The sequence below is a fragment of the Clytia hemisphaerica genome, unplaced genomic scaffold, assembly GCF_902728285.1.
Source record: "Clytia hemisphaerica strain Z4C2 unplaced genomic scaffold, Clytia hemisphaerica genome assembly, whole genome shotgun sequence".
Taxonomy (NCBI): domain Eukaryota; kingdom Metazoa; phylum Cnidaria; class Hydrozoa; order Leptothecata; family Clytiidae; genus Clytia; species Clytia hemisphaerica.
In genome coordinates this window covers 1,762,994-1,781,105 of record NW_027103974.1, presented here as the reverse complement: position 1 = coordinate 1,781,105, position 18,112 = coordinate 1,762,994, and the positions used below count along the sequence as shown (strand labels likewise).

Genomic DNA, 18,112 nt, shown 5'->3' with positions numbered 1-18,112 from the left:
GCGGACAAGGCTTTTACATGAGAAATTGGCAAAAGTCAGCCAGTTGTTTTTCCAGTGTCTATAATAATTCCTTGGATACATCTTTGAAAGTTTGAAGACAATAAGATAGTCCATTCTTGAGAAATTGAATTTTCAGTTTTTTTATGATTGTCATCGATTATATATCTTTTATCCATCCGTCCGTTTACAGTGATAATAAATGCGAGAAAAATTGGCGGTATGGCATTATGGTGGTATACGGGAAAAAAATCGGCGGGACAGTTTCGAAGGCCGGCAAACTCTACCGACTGTAAACTTTTTTCGGCAAAAAAAACCGTTTGCAAATTTTCTTCGGCTTTGGGCTTTTTCTTGGATAGTGATTTGTCTTAGACCATCTAGTCATTATAAAAACACTAGTCTTGAAAGATTTTGTCTCTTTTTATTGTTAAAAGATGGAGCTTACGTACCAAAATCGGTTTATTTTGCAAACCTTTTGATCATGTGATTAGAAAATAGACCAATCCCAAGAGAAGATATTGGCAACGTGATCAAAAAGTATACCAATCGCAACTTGTCTTTTTGTTACTTGTTGTAACAAAAAAAATTGAACAAAAAGCTAAAACGATACATGCCAGACCGGGGTTTTTTATAATGACTATGCTTAGATTATAGCATAGTCTCGGATTCATCAAGTAAACTTACAAAAGGATAAATTATATTTAAGAAAATTTTATACAACAATCGTAGAAATATATCACCTAAAACATTTTATACAAAAAAAAGTCATAAATCTTAGAATCGTGTTGAATTAAAATTTCACACTTAAAATTTAAGTTTGTTGATTTTTTCATCCCTAACTTGAACATTTTTTGTATTTACATCAAAAAGCCATTTTGCTGGGTCATGTCCAGGAAGAAAACTATTAAAAGTTTTTTGGTCAGATGTGTCTAGACTAATTAAAGCACGTACATTTAACATATCGGAAACCTTAAACATATTTTAAGCATATTTCAACGGAATTTAATAATAGGTGGTGGATTATCTGTGGATTAGGTTGATAGTCGAATCATTTAGAGTGAAATCGCTTCCGCTTGCGTGACAAGCAAACAATTAGATTCTGCACTATGATGTACGTGATGGAAAAAAAAATGTGATTCACTCTTCACCTAAACAATCTATATAAAGATTGTTGAACCAAAATGAAATCATTACATTAATTCTCCCTTATGGAGTATCAGCAAGTTGGTTGGGACCAAATTATTCATGATTGATACTTCATTCATAATAATGATATTGAAACCACACAGGTCATAAGGTCAACCTATTGTTACATCATTTTTGGCAACTGGTTCTTAACCAAGATATCATTATCACAAAATAACGCATCAGCATAAAAACTATGTTCGTAGAAAATATCATTACTTCAAGTGGGTCATTGAAAATTCTTCTCAACAGTCCCAGGGCAAGAACAAACGTAACATCATGAATATTGGTCATATATGAGTCATGGTAGCAGGTAGGTATTGATACGATATTATTGTAAATCTATTTGAAGTTTAGGTCCAATCTAGTAAACCGCCCGTGAACGAGGGTGCCCGCCCAAATTACATACATTATCAAATTAATCACGTGATTATTCATTTTGAACAGTATATGTAACAACTAATTCGTCTTTATTGTTAAACGCATTATTATTGACGCCGTTCTCCGCCGTATCTTTATGCGTATGCCAATCTACGCCGTTTTCTTTCCCTGTCTCTGGAACGTAAGCTAAGTCTGCCTTGACGTCGTTTGGGTTATCACCGTTTTGCGTAGGGACGTGTATATTTTTTAAAGTGCTCTGACGGTATTTCATTGACTGTCGTCGTTTTTGTGTTTCCGACATATGCGACATACGTCTTTTGGATTTACTACGTTCTTCTTCGTCGTGTTTTTTAATGAATTCTTCCATATCTTCACGTAAGTCACGACGTACGAAAACTGTGGAAATAAGAAAAAAAGTAGATTTGAAATAGTAAAATGCCTGTAATTCGAATAGTTAGTTACTTATTTATTTTCACTGAAGATTTCAAACTCAACAACCGTAAGAGAGTTTAGTTTTATTTAAACTGCTTGAACTTTTTTTGTATAAACCATGGATTTATCATAGAACTCTGGATACACAACGAGCTGGTTATCTTCAGTGATTTCTCATGTTTTAGCCTTGTCCGCAGTACTGACATTATTGTTCACCCTCCACCATTCACTAATCATTGTTTCGTAAATTTTTTTATTGCATTTTTCATCAAAGCACAGCTATACAATTCCCAAATGAGACTTAAAGATCTCTCAAGAGAGTCAAATGCATCAAATTAATTGTTAATAATATGTCGTTATGACGTTTCAAGCTATGAGAAAGATGCGACAAACATGCTATGTATAAGAAATTGAATGTTGACACCAGAAAATTTCAAACTTCCACCTCGCCAAAACCACCGTGCCACTGTGTGCCTCCAAAAGATTTTCATATCACTATGAAGCCAAGATACTCCAGTCTAACATATGTCAATCCTAGCTCTTCCCAGGAAAAAAATGGAAATTTATTGGCAACCTTATTTTCAGCATCATTCTAGGCTTTTTACTCTATTTTTCTTGTTTGATGATGTTTTTGTCACATTTGATTTCATAAATGTATTCGTTAAGCTTTCTTGCTTTCATTTTCAAAGTTTCATCCAGTAAATATGCAAAAACAAGAAGTTACAGGACTTTTTTAGAAACGGGATTTTTAATCATTTTTCAAAATCAGAGACCTTCGAGCCGCCATGACAGTTGTCCTTTGCGGACAAAGCTAGATCCTCGATTGTTTTCTAAAACAATGGAAAGACAATGGTTCGCTCTCCACCGTTTTATTTGATGTTTATCCAGAGTTCTATGATAAAACCATGGTATAAACGTATCATTTTTTGGGCTCAAGCAAACCGTATTAATGATTTCACCATGGATCAATCCAGTCAGATGGTGCAAAATGCCTTAAACTCCAGAAAAACCTTAAAAAATCCGTCATTTTGATGACGTCGCACGTCCTAGAAAATCTTGAATAACTTTTTCAATATTTATATGGGAAAGATTTACTCAGTTTAAAAAACTGAATTAGATTGGCTTACGGCCATTGAGATACTTTACATATATTTGAAGTTTTAATAAAAAATATTTCAGAGGATGCTGTATCTTACTTTGAAAATTCTCCCTGGTAAAAATTACCCTCAAACTGGCACATTATCAGTTTTTTGCAAGGTTGATTGTTTGCCTATCAGAAAATATCAAACAACTTTGATACAGTTATAACTCTAGCTTATTCGAACTTCCAGCTTTCGAATCTTAATAAACTTGTTCCCAGTCCCTGTCAAGGAGAAACACTCTTAAAATACTTTCTATAATTCGAATCTTGTCATTTATAAATCGAATTAGAACGAGTCAACTGAGGGATGAAGAAAAGCAGGAATCTATAGTCCTTTTCTTAAATTACGTCACGAACATCACTCACCTCGTTTTGAAATTATTGCCATGGTGATTAACTCCCAGCGGATTTTATTAAAACTACTTCCTATTCATAAAAGAATCATATAATGTCTGAAGGACATAATCACCATTGTAATTGTTTGAATACGAGGCAAGTGATGTTCATGACGTAACTTATGAAAAGGTCTATCTGATACTTACTTGTTAATAACACTGGTAGGAATATCAGACCATGAATTAATCCCAACACAACAATACCGAAAACCATTTTGAAGAAAATACGGAACCCCTCAGCTTGTGAGAAAGCGGTGATTAACATACCAAGGAATGTACTCACGCCTGTATATAAAAAAAAAGAAAAAAAATATATCATTACTTTGGTTGGTAAAAATACAATCAAACACTGGACGAAATAAGAGATTTCCAATCCTTGAAATATCTTGAAAATGTGATATTCCCATATAATACATTTGAAAATATGAAATATGACTTTTCTATGTTTCCAAAGTTTAGGAAATATCATATTTCCAAAAGTTGGAAATATTTTGAAAATATGATATTTCAATAAATTTCAGATTTGGAAATATCATGAAATATGATTCCTAAACTTTGGAAATATAGAAAAGTCATATTTCCATATATACTAATGTATATGGGAATATAATATTTTCAAGATGTTTTAAGGATTGGAAGATGGCATGCTTTAAGCTTTTCCAAGCAAAAAAAAATTGAATATTGCAAAAACTACTATTGGTGCTATTGTTTTCAAAAACCCGCAAAGATTCTGATTGGTCAAGCGCTGAAATTCTATTGTACTGTCACGTGGTCTAGGTAATTTTCTACTTAACCACGACCCACGAAAATCTGGCAAAGATTTCGTTGGAAAATAGGTAGGAAAATACCCTGGAATTTTAGCCCCACTGGGAAATTGACTTATATTTCATCCCCACTCGAAATTAAATGTTTAAAAATTGTACTCTAAAACCATCCTGCCACTGAATTTTTTATCCTTTGAACAATAGAATTTCTATCCCCATTGGGATTTCTAGTGGGATTTCAATAGGAATTTTTATCCCAACTGAGGAAAAGATTTCCATCGGGGCTGTGAGACAGGGGTGTTCCTAAGGACGATTAAATGAAAATGACTTTTCATCTTCTAAAATACTGACCTCCATTCAACACACTGGTTCCCATAGTAGTCAACGCATCTATAGCTCTTTTATTTGGTGTATCTTTACGTGAAATCATATACGCATGCGCAATATGACACGTGTAATCTACTGAAAACCCAACCGCCATAATGATAATGATCATAGCAATCACATCCAGTGAAACGTCCCATGCTGTCATCAAGCCTAGCAACTCAAACAACAAACTACTGAAACTAAGGAAAACTAATCCCGTAATTCCAGGATGCATCAGGTATGGAATTGTTATGACAACGATTGTTGCACCACAAATGGCCAAATTCAAAATGGTAGCATCAACTACAGCAGCGAACTGTTCGGCATAAATAAACATTATAGTTGCAGCGTAGATTTCCTTCGATTTATCTTTTTCACCATTCTTAAGTGGCGTAAGTTTATCAAGCTCGTCTCGTAAATCCTGCATTGCCGTAGCTTGATTAGTCGCATCATTATCATTCACGTAAAACATAACAATACGAGCAGCTTTTATTTTTCCAGTTGTGCTATCAAAAATAATATCAGGTGCGAACATTTTCTGTGCATTCAAGAACATGGGTAGTGTTTGATAGAAATAATCCCCAGTAGTGTTTTGGGAAGCTTGAATTCCCCATTTTCTATATTGATCCATCCAATTGATGATATTCGGTGGGTCCTGATATCGTGTTAAATTCTTCGCAATATCATTCAAACTGATGATTTTGTCCTGAATTTCAACTTCTCCAAAATCGTCTCCACTGTACGGAAGTATAATTGAAACACCATATCCGGCCGGGAAATTATCATCCCGGACAGCAGCGTATTGTCGGAAATAAGAGCCATCTGGTGCGGTTTTTTTCCATTCAAATTTTTGTGTGATTTGGGTGGTTCCGTAGATACCAGCTGCGAGAGTTCCGCAAGCGACAAAACAAACAATGATTTTCATTGGCATTGTCATCAGAATTTCACCCCATTTACGCATGAACTAAAAAAGGAAAGAAAAATGCACATTTAGTTTGATAATATATGCTTTGAAAAGTGTCTTTGCATCTACGGTAATGAAGGAGTGTAAAATCGTGGGGCTCTAAAGTAGCCATGTAAAGAATCGTTATCAAAGACTCCAGTCTATAATTTGGAGACTTGCAATCGTTCCACTGCTAAATGATGTTTGTTTCTTGTAGAGTTGACCTTGAAATGAAGGGGTTTCCCTTACAACTATTTAATCAAGCATGTATCTCGGGTAAGTTATGGTATGTCTGAAAAACTGAAAATTACCATAATTTTTAGATCGCATTAGCCGAAAGAAAACGACCAAACAAATGACTGAACATGAAGGGTACTATGATGTAGTTTCTAACCTGATGTGTAACCTAATTGTTTTTTCGCTAATTTTCGCGAAAAACCGTAAAAAACCGATTATGACGTCATGCTCAGTCATTTGTTTGGTCATTTTCTGTCGACTAATGCGATCTAAAAATTATGGTAATTTTCAGCTTTTCAGACATACCATAACTTACCATAGATCTAAAAAACATTTCTTATTTTAGTATAAAAAACAGTTTAAAGTTGAGACGAGGCATTATTGAATACAGAACCGATGAAAAAAGAAAAGAAAACAACATCAACTTACACACAACGTTGTTTTAAAGTTTATCTAACGTTCACAACGTCCATATAACGTTGAATGAACGTTGAAACAACGTTGTGTGCCAGCTGGGATCAACTTACAATCTTCGTAAAGTCTTCTTTCTCTTTTAACCACGGGTTAACATCTTCGCCCTGTTCAATTGGCGCCCGACATGGACAAATATCTCTCCCTCCACGCTCGATGCGATGTACATCCCATGTAAGGAGCGCCAAAAAGAGTGTAATCAACATCAAGTAGGCGAATACAATCGATAAAGCGGCATAAATACAGAACAACTTAACAGCCGGGAAATCACTAACAGCTGATACAGCGAACGCCACAAGATCAGTACTGGTTGTCATGGTGATAGAACCACCAATGTGTTTCATAGCAACAACCAATCGTTCTTCTCCTTGGATGTCAGGATCAGCTGATTCCATGGCGTCGACGATGATAAACATGTTATCCATACCTGCATGATGAAATAGAGGAGCTTTGATGTATACTCTGTAGTTTCTGGGTTGTGCTGTTAAACATTTTCTTTCAAAAATATACACCTCTGTGTCACAGACCTGCTGGGACCCCAGCCTTACTGGAAAATTTCGAAAACTTCGTCCCCGGTATTTACCCACTCTGGAATAATTTCAGTTCCACTGGGAAATTGACTTTAACTTGATCCCCATTCGATATTCAATGTTTAAAAGTTGTACTTCAAAACCACCCCCACTGGAATTTTTAACCTTGAGACAATAAAATTTATATCCCCATTGGGATTTCAATAGGAATTTTTATCCCCACTAAGGAAAAATTATGATTTTTCCCACTTCGTTTATTTAGCACCTAAGAGTAATCAAAATATTTGTAAAATTATTGTTGCATCATATCAGCGCACCTATTCATATTTTCTAGATGCCCCTTATTACTATCTTAACCCTATTCATACTAGGCTTTTAGGGGCGGTTCAGTTAATTTTTGATCTAGTTGGTATTTTTGAATGAAATTAGGCACCCATGACCCTTATTATATAAGGTTACTTTTGACAAAAGTTTTTTTGATGACGTCACTCATCATGCTCAGAGTGAGAAAAAAATATTTCCTTTGCTCTCCTAAATAGCTAATGTTTTTTTGAAGGTAAATGAAAGTTGAGAATTTAAAGAAAACTTCGTGTCCAAAGCTCTACTATTTCAGGAGCTATTAACATTAATTTCACCACCGAACAGAAACAGTCCCCTTAGTACGAATAGGGTTAAAGCCTGGTATACACAAGGACCGGGTTACGAGGCTTAATAATAGCTTAATTTTTATTTTGTTGTATCCCCGGGATATTGCGTAAGTTGGAGTCTAACCAGCCGGCACACAACTTTGTTTCAACGTTTATCTAATGTTCCCAACGTCCATATAACGTTCGTTAATCGTTAAAACAACGTTTTGCGTCAGCTGGGTAAAGAATTAACTTTATTCTATCCACTTTTTCGTGTTGAATCGAAAGTCAAACTGTAAAGTGAAAAAGTTTGAAAAGAAATTCATATGCTTACCAATACCCAAGATTAAGAAAAGTAGAATTCCAGTAAACGCAACAAAATCCGTACGAATCCACATGGCGAGTCCAAAACCACACCCAACACCCAACATGATGACACAAATACCACAGATGGCCACCGTTAGATGACCTGTTACTAGATTCTTCCATCGCGAGAACACCAAGAGACAAAAAGCAACCATTAATATGAAAGCTACGCTGAATAACGGTAGATCACCAACTGTGCTTTCAAGAATAGCATCTGCAGTCGTGCGGCCAGCGAAATAATTCACTTTCAAGCTGCTTCCAGCATGGTCTAGGCTGGTACCAAAACTTTTACAGATATCAATAAAATAATCCTTCTCCCAGTCTATAACGGTATCATAATCACTATCCCACGTATTTACGTATTTTGTGTAATATGTAATACGTATGGCGTTAGCAGATATAACAGATGAATCGGTATCATTAGATTTGTATGTCCCAAAAATATTTGGATAATTCAGAAAAGCTGGTCTGCCATTGGAAAATAATCGGTTCGGGTTTTGAAGCCATTGGTTTAAACTTGTTTTAATGTTCGCCGGAGTATCCCCGATCATTGATTCGTTGTACCCGAAGACTTGTAGTGACGTCACCACCAAACATTCTTCTATGCCTTGTTCATTTTTAGCTTTAAAGCAAACATCTTCGTAACCGTTTGAAGCGTTAATCCTTTTGTGCAGTTTCAAAGCTTCCTTGAACGCTTCCGGTTTATCAAACATGTTGTCGAAACCGGAAATAATGATATCCTGATTCCTATAATACATGTCTTCAAAACCTTTAGCCTGTGCGCGATCAAGATCTTTAAAAGCCTGACTCCCTTGAGGGATGAATAACTCTTCATTACGTTGAAGGGCGTTAAACCAAACCGCCCCAATCGCCATGAGGGCGGTGAATACGAAACATGCAATGATGACTTTTGAATGATGTGACGTAATGAATCGAGTGTGCTTTTCGAACATGTTTTCTATGAAATCGTTGATCTTGCGACAGATTTTGATCCATCCTATCCATGTTCGGTGGATGCAGCTCCTATGGGTGAAAAAAAATACAATCTTTAAAAGTTTTCTCTAGAAATTGAAAAATGATAAATTCTCTCAAAAAATACGAATCAAATCATCATGGCAAAAGGAAAAGTCCTCAAGTTTGACATCGTTTGATAGCTGCTCCATTTTTTAATAAAAACTACCTTATAAGCCCTTTTTACACCGGCACTTATTGGCGTTATTTTTGGGGTAATATGGGCCGGCGTAAAAAGCGCCAAGATTTTGCAATTTTGACTTAAAGCGGAGTTAATTTTTATCATTATTTCTCAATTCAAAGGATTTTAGGTATGATTCGAAGACAAAAATTATCCATTGTCTTACTCCATATTTAAAACTTCAGTAAAAGATTTAATATATTTAAAAATCAGTGATTTTCGATGGAATTTTCAGCAGTTTACTACAGAAAAATGACATTTCAATGTAAATTTTAGTCATTATTTACTAATTTGAAGCATAAGTAGCCATTTCTTTTACAAATTTTCGCGTTATTAACGGCCCTAATTGGCGTAAAAACCCAAAATTAGGCTGTGGCGTAATAAGGGCCTGCGTAAAGGGGGCCGGCGTTACATCAGGGCCGGTGCAAAAAGGGCCGATAAGGTACCAAGAACTAAGACTATGTTCAGAAGTTAAGGTTTTGTATCGTTCAGAAACATGTGTAAAGGTCAAAATTCGAAACGCCAAAAAAGAAGACGCCTCAAAACAAAATGAATCAAAACGGTTTCACCGTTTTCTTGCTCTGAAACGTTCCAAAACCAATATGAGCACTTCAATCCGTAACAAAAACTATACACGAGCAATGCAAAACCGTAATGTTTGAACATGGTCTTAGAAATTCTTTGAAATATGTTTTTGTGTAGAAGACATGCCTTGAGCTTATAGCAACAAGGGAAAGGGGCACTAAACAAAAATAATTATGTTTGGCAAGCTTGCAACGTATGGGCAAGCGAAATCGTCGGCTTTTTCAATACACGTCAGGTCTGAATCTGACAGTGAAGTACGTGTGCCTAATGTCTAATTTAATTTGTTTTTAAAAATACATAGTAGTATGTTATACATCATGTTACAACCTTACTACTCTATAGTACGTCTAATGTTTGTGGGAATACGAGCTTGCCACAAAAGTTTTGTTGTGGCCGTAGCATTTTGAAGGATGAGTCATATCGGTGGATGTACAAAACACAAATTTTATACAGATACAACCCCTACTCACAAACCGGGTAATATTTTTACAGCCAGTGGGGATAAAAATAACGGACTGAACTCGATGGGGATTGTGGGGATTGATATTCCTATATTTTTTATAGCTTGGGATTTCAATTCTTTTGTTTTCAGGTCAGAAAGTTCAGTGGGGATTGGAAAAATTACATAATATTTTGGAGTGAGGATTGGTTTATTTGATTATTATTAGCTGGAAAAAAATTGGAGGAAAATTTTCCACCGGGGACACTATTTTGGTCAACTTTTCCAGTGGGAAGGGTTCGCAGTGGGTCTGTGAGAAGGGGGTGTACAGATAAAAGTACCAACCTGTCCTTCGACATCACGTCTGTATTCTTTGTGTCTGGAACAGCAGTAATAGTTGCCTTCTAGAATTCCAACGGAAAGAAATAAAAAAAAATATGATAAAATCTCAACTCTACCTGCTATCAAGAAATGCTTACAAACGCAGTTCTCGTGTTAACAAGATGAGATACGGCTGATTAGGATCAACATAAAGCGCGACTGGGGTAAACAAAAAAGCAATTAATCAAAAATCCGAATATGTCAGAAAGCTTTTATGGGTGATGCTGAGAGTGAGAGTATAGCTGATCAATAGATGTTTAGACAGTATTTCGTAATATAATAGCTTACAGAACAAATAAGAGAGGGAAATAAGGTGTTTATAGTTTCTAGCATCTTGAAAGAACGTCTGTACATTGTGAGAAGCGGCCAATGAAATAGATTTGATGATTTAGTATGAGTTAAAAGCCAAAAGACTTATATTCAAATAAAATACTTTGGCTAAGCATATTCTTATAATTGATATGTGCGAGGAAAAATGATAAACAGACGTCATGTCGGGGATGCTAATTATCTCAAATAGAATTGTTTTCCTGATTGAAAGAGGATCAAATGCGTCATGTAATGCAGGCTTTGCATGAGAGATTTCCTACTTGCTTGAAAATGACATTCAAACCTTAGCTTTTACATAGCTTTCGAAAGTTGGTGATATATTTCACATTGAAGTCGGCGTTTGTGTGAAAACCACGCAAATAACCCGTTTCGAATGTAAAATAGATGAGGCCACCCAGTCACCTTTCCAATCACGCTAGCATGCAAAAAAATTTCAATCACACAATCACGCATTTTAAATCTTAAATCACGAAATCACGAACTTGAAATCACGCCAATCATGCCATAACGAAAACCGCTGGGGCTTATATATTGCTTCAATTTCCTTCCAGAAGTTTCACATCTAGCCAATTTATGGCTTTAAACTCAATGAATGACTACTAGTAACTCGAAAATGGGCTATTCAAGAAATAGTCTGTACCCCCTATGTTGAGGAGGTGTGACGGCCAGGGTGGTCTGGAAAATAAAAAATCCAGGGTCTGGTCTTGTTTTTTGAATGATAAAATCTAGGGTGGTCAGTATAACGAGGTCGAAAATCCAGGGTGTCCAAAGAGAAAAAAATCCAAGGGGGTCCTGAAAAAATCCACCTCTTTAAAAAAAGATCTCCTCAACATAAGGGGTACAAATTTTTTCTGGAATAGCCCAATAGACTAGACAAAATGAAACAAAAAATACTCAGCCCTCATAGTGGAAAATTATCAGCAGAAATATATTGAGATTTATCAAAAATATTCCAATATTCAACACAACACAAGCCTACGCACTTTCCTTCATAACTTGTCTTGGAAAAGTGGGGATAGAAAAAACAACCCATTTCCTATTTTCAAAAAACAAAAAAATCTAATGGATCCAAATATATAAACGATTGAAGAAAGCTATGAAATTTAAAAGAATAAACTAAAGATAAGAAGCTACCATTTTTTAATGTTCGGGCTTCAAACTATGCGCTATATTTCAGTTTGTCAACACCATATCTAAGTTTACCAACTATCAGACAAAATAACGAAATATTTAGTTTCCCTGATTTCTGATTATCTCACATGTATTCTTAATTGTTCTGTTGAAAACCATCAATTAGTGTGGGTGAATACATCCCCTTCATCAATAACGTCATCGTACGTCACGTCAACAAAACACGGAACACTTTGTCCAAAACTTAAAAATTTTCTTTTCTTGAAAACTGTCAAGTTTTTCCTGATTGGTTCAATAACAATTCATTATCGAACCTAATTAATTTTAATATATTTGCTGATTTTGTTGAATTTATGGACGTTTCTACGCAAGTAATCGCTCTTTGAAACATATTGAAACCACTTCAGAACGCTTGAAGTATACACATCTTTTTTATAAGAACATCCAAAATTTTTGAAACTTTCGGATGTTCTTAACTTTTTGGGTTTTAAGCCTAAAAATTTTCTTTAGCATGTTCTTATTTTGACTATTTTGTGAGTATATTTTGGACATTTTCTTAAATGCACCACAAAGGCTTAAAATTTTCTTAGCTTGTTCTTAACATTTTGACCATTAAAGCCCCATGTTATTATATAGTAGTATATATAGTAGTATAAAAACATAAGACTTCGATGGCCAAAATATTAAGAAAAAGTCGTAAGGCTTCAAAAATTTTGGATGTTCTTATAAAAAAATGTGTAATTGCTTTGGATACCCAAGAGGGTTATAATTCATTTTTGGGCTGAAACCTTATGCATTGGAGAATGCTGAAACTATCATTGAAAATCAGTAAAATCTGGTAATTAAGGCTTATGTTTTTTTATAAGAACATTCAAAATTTTTGAAATCTTAGGATGTTCTTAAGTGTTTTTTTTTTTATTTCACCAAAATTTTTCACATTCACCAAAATGAGGAGTGTGGCCAGATACTTTAACCTTGACAAGGACGTGTTATCCGACCCATTAACTACAACCCAGCTGGCACACAACGTTGTTTTAACGTTTATCTAACGTTCACAACGTCCATATAACGTTTTAGATGAACGTTGAAACAACGTTGTGTGCCAACTGGGAAGAGCTTATCAATTTCTAAGAATAAACATTTCCCTCCTTCTTTTAATCTCACCCCATCTTAATCTCCATTACCTTATCAAAAAAATATAAGCCAGGCTACGTGAACGAATTTGGCTTTGAAGTACAGTTGACGCTCTCTAATTCGACGTTCTACTATTCTTCCTTCTTCAATAATATTGAAAGTCGTCGTCAACAAGAAACTGTCATTAACTTATTCGATGAAAATCCAATTCCCCTTGAAGATCGAATTAGAGAGCGTCAACTGTAACTTTAAGACTATTTATCTCTCTGATAACGTATTTCTAAATAATCAAAAAGTCGTCAATTATCCATGACCTTAGCTTACGCCTTTTTTATATCATAAAAATCATCAACATAAAATTTATTTTGATTCATAAAATCTCAAGCAAACACTACAAACCTTATAAACCATAGTAATTGAAATACAAACAAAACAATCTTCCGTACGGAGGTGCTAAATACCGAAGACTCTATCTTTCATTTCATCAAAGAATTATGCGTTGGTTTATTTGTCTCTTTTATTTATTCTCGATTATCCAAAATTTTTTGTGAATCATTCAAAATCAAAAAAAGTCAAAATAAAAACGGTGTGGTAAACCAATTATTATCAAAGTATCTCCGTACGATCACAATGTTGAATGATTTAAATATACAATTATTGTTGTCACTTTCACATTGGCATTTTAACTAATCCGTCAACAGCCTATATCATGTATTATTCATCAGTAAGTGTCTTCAAAAGTCAATGCAATCAATATTACGCTTTTAAACAAATTTTAGAAATCTCGATACTACGTATTTCGAGTGGTATTTTACAAACGTTTCATTACAGTAATTCGAATTTTATAATGAATTATGAATCGAAAAATATCAATCTTATCAATAACCAATATCTAGACTACAGAAATATCAGAAATCTTAAAAATAGAAAAAAAGAGAAAAAAAATGAGAAAAAATCGCACTTACGGTTTAAAAAACAATCTTCGCTGATCGGCAAAAAGTTACTTCACACTGAGGTGAATGTATTTCTATCTGAAACAAGCTATTTCAATATTTGAAAAATGCACCAATAAAATACCGATTCCCTTTCGCGCCTAGTCTCCTGAACTTTATTAAAAAATCCCCCTCTTTTTGATATGGTTGCGTCATAATATAGTCCCATTATCCAATCAAATAGAAACTTTAAAAAATGTTTATCAACGGCTCAGCAAATTTCAAACTATCATAAGTGATAAATGAACGAAATTAATTCTAGCATATCTCTAACAAGACTTCGGACCTTTCATCAACATATAAAGACTTGACATTAGGCTGCTATCTTTTTATATCTGATATATTCAGCCATTAATCAATTGTTTTGATCTCATTATTGATGATCCAGTTTTTTATTGATCATCAGATTCGATGTCTAAAAACCAGATTTAAACTAAGCAGGCTTGGTATACGATCAAGATGCTATACACGTCTTTTTTTATAAGGAACCTTAACTTTGCTCTGAGCCTGGAGTTCCTTATTTTTACAGAGAATTTTAGCCTCAAAGTTCCTTATCGAGTTCCTTATTTACGTAGCTGCTAAGTTTGGATTCGCAAAAATTGGATTCCTTAAAACTAGTATTCTTATTCTCAGCCTGAGCAGTTACTTAACAATTCCTTATTTTTTGGACCATTTTCAGCCTCGAGTTCCTTATAAACGTGTTCCTTATTAAAAAAAAAACGTGTATACAGGGTAGCCTCCCAGAAGGGGGCCCCCAGCAGTTTGCGTGAATGCGTGAATGGGCATTTTCGGTTGCGTGAATGCGTGAAAATTGAAAAAAAATGCGTGAATGAGTGAATTGAAACTTGCGTGAACGTGAAAATCTACTTTTTGACTGCGTGAATGCGTGAATCTGGGCTATTTTGTGCGTGAATATACGTGGATTTTCCCTTTTTTCCACTGATTGTGTGCAGTGTTCCTGGTTTTCCAATGTTTCCCCGATTTTTCCAAGAGTTTTCCGATTTTCTGAAAAATTGGGTTATTGCGTGAAACTCTAGGAAAATTTGCGTGAATGCGTGAATTTCGAAAAAAAATTGCGTGATTGCGTGAATTGAGGGTCCGCTGGGGGGCCTCCAGTAGCGTAGACAGGGGTGAAGAGACAGTTTCTTAGGAGAGCATATTTAAACGACACAGTAATTATGTTTTTATACCACGAATAAAGTAAGTACTCTGTCATAAAAATCTGCTCTCCTACACAGAACGTTCTTCACCCCTGTCTACGCTACTCTGCCTCCATAACGCACCGTTATTCTATAACTCGAATGACTCCTTAGTTAGCTGGTCCCTTCAGTTAACGATAAAACTTACTCCATAAATCAAAATTCCCTTAACTAGAACCAATTTGTGTATTCCCCATGAGGGTTTCGAGTACAAATAAAACATCTTGTCACATACATGGTAGGACCCCCCTTACCCACTGGGAGAGTTAATCAAAAAAAGTATCCTTCGTTTGAGAAAATTACAATCCAAATTTACACTTTTTCACATACTTAACTCCTTCATCCCTATGAAGAAAACACTACTTAGACACCTTCTTGGATTAAATTGTATTTCATCATGAACATATAAACAACTGGACATCTACCTCCTTTGTGTTTTTGTAGAAACATAGAGGTATAAAGAAAACAGGAGTTGAATGTGTCGGTAATTGGTCGTTAAAGTCTTTTGATTTCTTTTATAAAATGTATCAAAAGAAATTCTAAGCTCGCCCGATGAAATAAGACTTTTTAGTAGAACTCAAGTTTGCTCTGAACATTCTAATAATCAGTATTGAAGATTCTAGCCTTTTAATATACGAAAATTAGATAAAACTTCGTCCACGAAACAAATTTATGTTCCATTTCGCTATCCGTTCAATTTTGTTTTGAAAAGATATTTTCTCAAGCCAGAAAATGAAAAGTTCTTTATAAGCACACACGATTTCAGACTCAATTTGTAGACATAAAGTCGCTGGAGAATTTTGGAGGAAAGTATCAAGCAATAGAGTTCACCTGAAAGAAAACATTGATCGAAAAATCTTATCATTTGATGAAGGATTGCCAAGTTTACAGGCCTTTTTTTAGTCCAAATATTTTCTTACACTGATGTCAGAAACAATGAATCTCGTCTCATCTAATTTCTAAAGCTTAAATGAGCCAATAAGATTTAACCTATGGATAAAAGAGCTCATTAAAAATGCACGATATATGAGATTATGAGCATGCATACATCGTAACTTTTTTAATCGTAGGGCGAGCTTGGTTACAATAGCATACTTCTCCTGTCTTTCTTTATACCTCCATGGTAGAAAACACTGCTAGCTTCGTTGCCGTCTCGTCAAAAACATAAAATGAAACATTAATCAATTGCTTTGGATCATCAATTCAGTCTTTTATTGATAATTAGATTTGATGTCTAAAAACCAGATTTAAATTAAACAGGCTAAGGTATACGATCAAGATGCTACATACAGTGTAGCCTCCCAGTAGCGTAGACAGGGGTGAAGGAACATTTGCTGAGTAGAGGAGATTTAAACGACACCGTAATTAAGTTTTTATACCACGAATAGGTAAGTGCATTGTCATAAAAATCTGCTCTCCTACACAGAACTTTCTTCACCCCTGTCTACGCTACTCTGCCTCCATAACGCACCGTTTTTCTATAACTCGAATGACTCCTTAGTTAGCTGGCCCCTTCAGTTAACGATACCTTTTAAAACTTACTCCATAAATCAAAATTCCCTTAACTAGAACGAATTTGTGTTTTCCCCATGAGGGTTTCGAGTACAAATAAAACATCTTGTCACATACATGGTAGGACCCCCCTTACCCACTGGGAGAGTTAATCAAAAAAAGTATCCTTCGTTTGACAGTTTGACACTAGCGTCCCGCCGAAATGCGTATCAATGATTAATGCTGCGAAAGCACTATATCGTTTACCTGACTCGCAGGCAAAAAAATGTGCCGCACAACTTCTAAAGGGATTCATGAAAAAATAACCCGGCGCTTTTTAATAAAATTAACATTCTCATGTGAGAAATTGCCTAAAATTTGAGCTATAGATAAAAAAATTTGAGCCAAGCCAACCTTAGAGAACTAATTTGAAGATCAACTTCCCAAGAAAAAGATCTACGAGGGAGACAAAACCCACCTAGATCCGTGCACTGCCAGGTTTTATTTTGTTTCAAACTTTCAAGTTTTAATTAATTGTCTTGAAAACTTGATTCAGGTGTAACTCTCATCCTTGTTGTTGCAAATACATCCTGTAGATGACTGATGTTTTTTTTTCTGAAAGCTTGATTTCCTAGTGTGACTAACTGGTTTGAGAAAATTACAATCCAAATTTACACTTTTTCACATACTCAACTCCTTCATCCTATATGGTAAACTAAACATAATTCCTACTTAGTTTTATATATACTTAATGTTTTCGAGATTTTAACTTTTATACTGGCAAAAATTCACAAGGACAGGGGTCATATATAAATCATATATTATGTCGATATTATACATCGTCAATTTTCTTACATATAGGCGATGGCATAACCTTTTTTTTCTCCTATTTTTAACCTCTTTTATTCTTAAACATCGACATACGAATCACAGATTGGCTTTGATACTCACGGTTTCATGATGAAAGTGAAAACTAGAAATTTTATTTTATTCATTTCTTGACGTTTCGGTGTCTTCTTTGCACCATGATCACAAGTATTCTTAATATGCGTAAGTCAAGATGGCGTCATATTCTTTAACGGAGAAACTCGTAAAAAGCCGGATTTTGAGCTCCCTGTTTCTATTTTTAGTAACAGAGAGGGGTCAAATCCCGGATTTTTTCGGGTGTTTCCGCTAGAAAAATGACTTACGCACATCAAGAATAGCAAAAAAAAAATTCAAATTGAATTTCAATTTACAACATCAAAAAAAATCACAAAATTAAAAGATTACTACCAGGTAATCACAATTTATTAAATTTTACAAAGGAAATGCATACCTCTTAAAAGAGCTCAAGGGGGGATGAAGGGTGTATTCAAACGTGTCTAGTAAATCTTAAGAACGTTTTGTTGATCGAGTTATGAA

General features: G+C 34.9%; 1 protein-coding gene across 5 annotated transcripts; it reads right to left on the bottom strand.

Moving 5' to 3' along the window:
- Nucleotides 1-397: 397 nt before the first annotated feature.
- LOC136810721 (patched domain-containing protein 3-like) lies at nucleotides 398-17,743 on the bottom strand. Of its 5 annotated transcripts, none has more exons than XM_067067318.1 (7): nucleotides 10,720-10,998; nucleotides 10,396-10,454; nucleotides 7,803-8,857; nucleotides 6,369-6,739; nucleotides 4,647-5,625; nucleotides 3,679-3,816; nucleotides 398-1,959 (listed from the first exon to the last, which is right to left on the bottom strand). In XM_067067318.1, exons 1-7 carry the CDS (start codon nucleotides 10,783-10,785, stop codon nucleotides 1,613-1,615), a joined length of 3,015 nt encoding a protein of 1,004 aa, XP_066923419.1. In that variant the 5' UTR covers nucleotides 10,786-10,998; the 3' UTR covers nucleotides 398-1,612. The 5 variants fall into 5 exon arrangements, with proteins under 5 accessions (XP_066923419.1, XP_066923422.1, XP_066923423.1 ...); XM_067067321.1 differs by lacking the exon at nucleotides 10,720-10,998 and adding an exon at nucleotides 17,660-17,743 and having other exon boundaries at nucleotides 399-1,959; XM_067067322.1 differs by lacking the exon at nucleotides 10,720-10,998 and adding an exon at nucleotides 13,992-14,289 and having other exon boundaries at nucleotides 399-1,959.
- Between the last annotated feature and the right edge of the window lie 369 nt (nucleotides 17,744-18,112).

Coding starts and splice junctions, on each gene's coding strand:
- LOC136810721 (XM_067067318.1), bottom strand. CDS start 10,785: ATGTACAGACGTTCTTTCAAGATGCTAGAAACTATAAACACCTTATTT. Junction 10,455..10,719: donor TTCCCTCTCTTATTTGTTCT/GTAAGCTATTAT, acceptor TTGGAATTCTAG/AAGGCAACTATTACTGCTGT. Junction 5,626..6,368: donor AAGAAGACTTTACGAAGATT/GTAAGTTGATCC, acceptor TTCCTTTTTTAG/TTCATGCGTAAATGGGGTGA.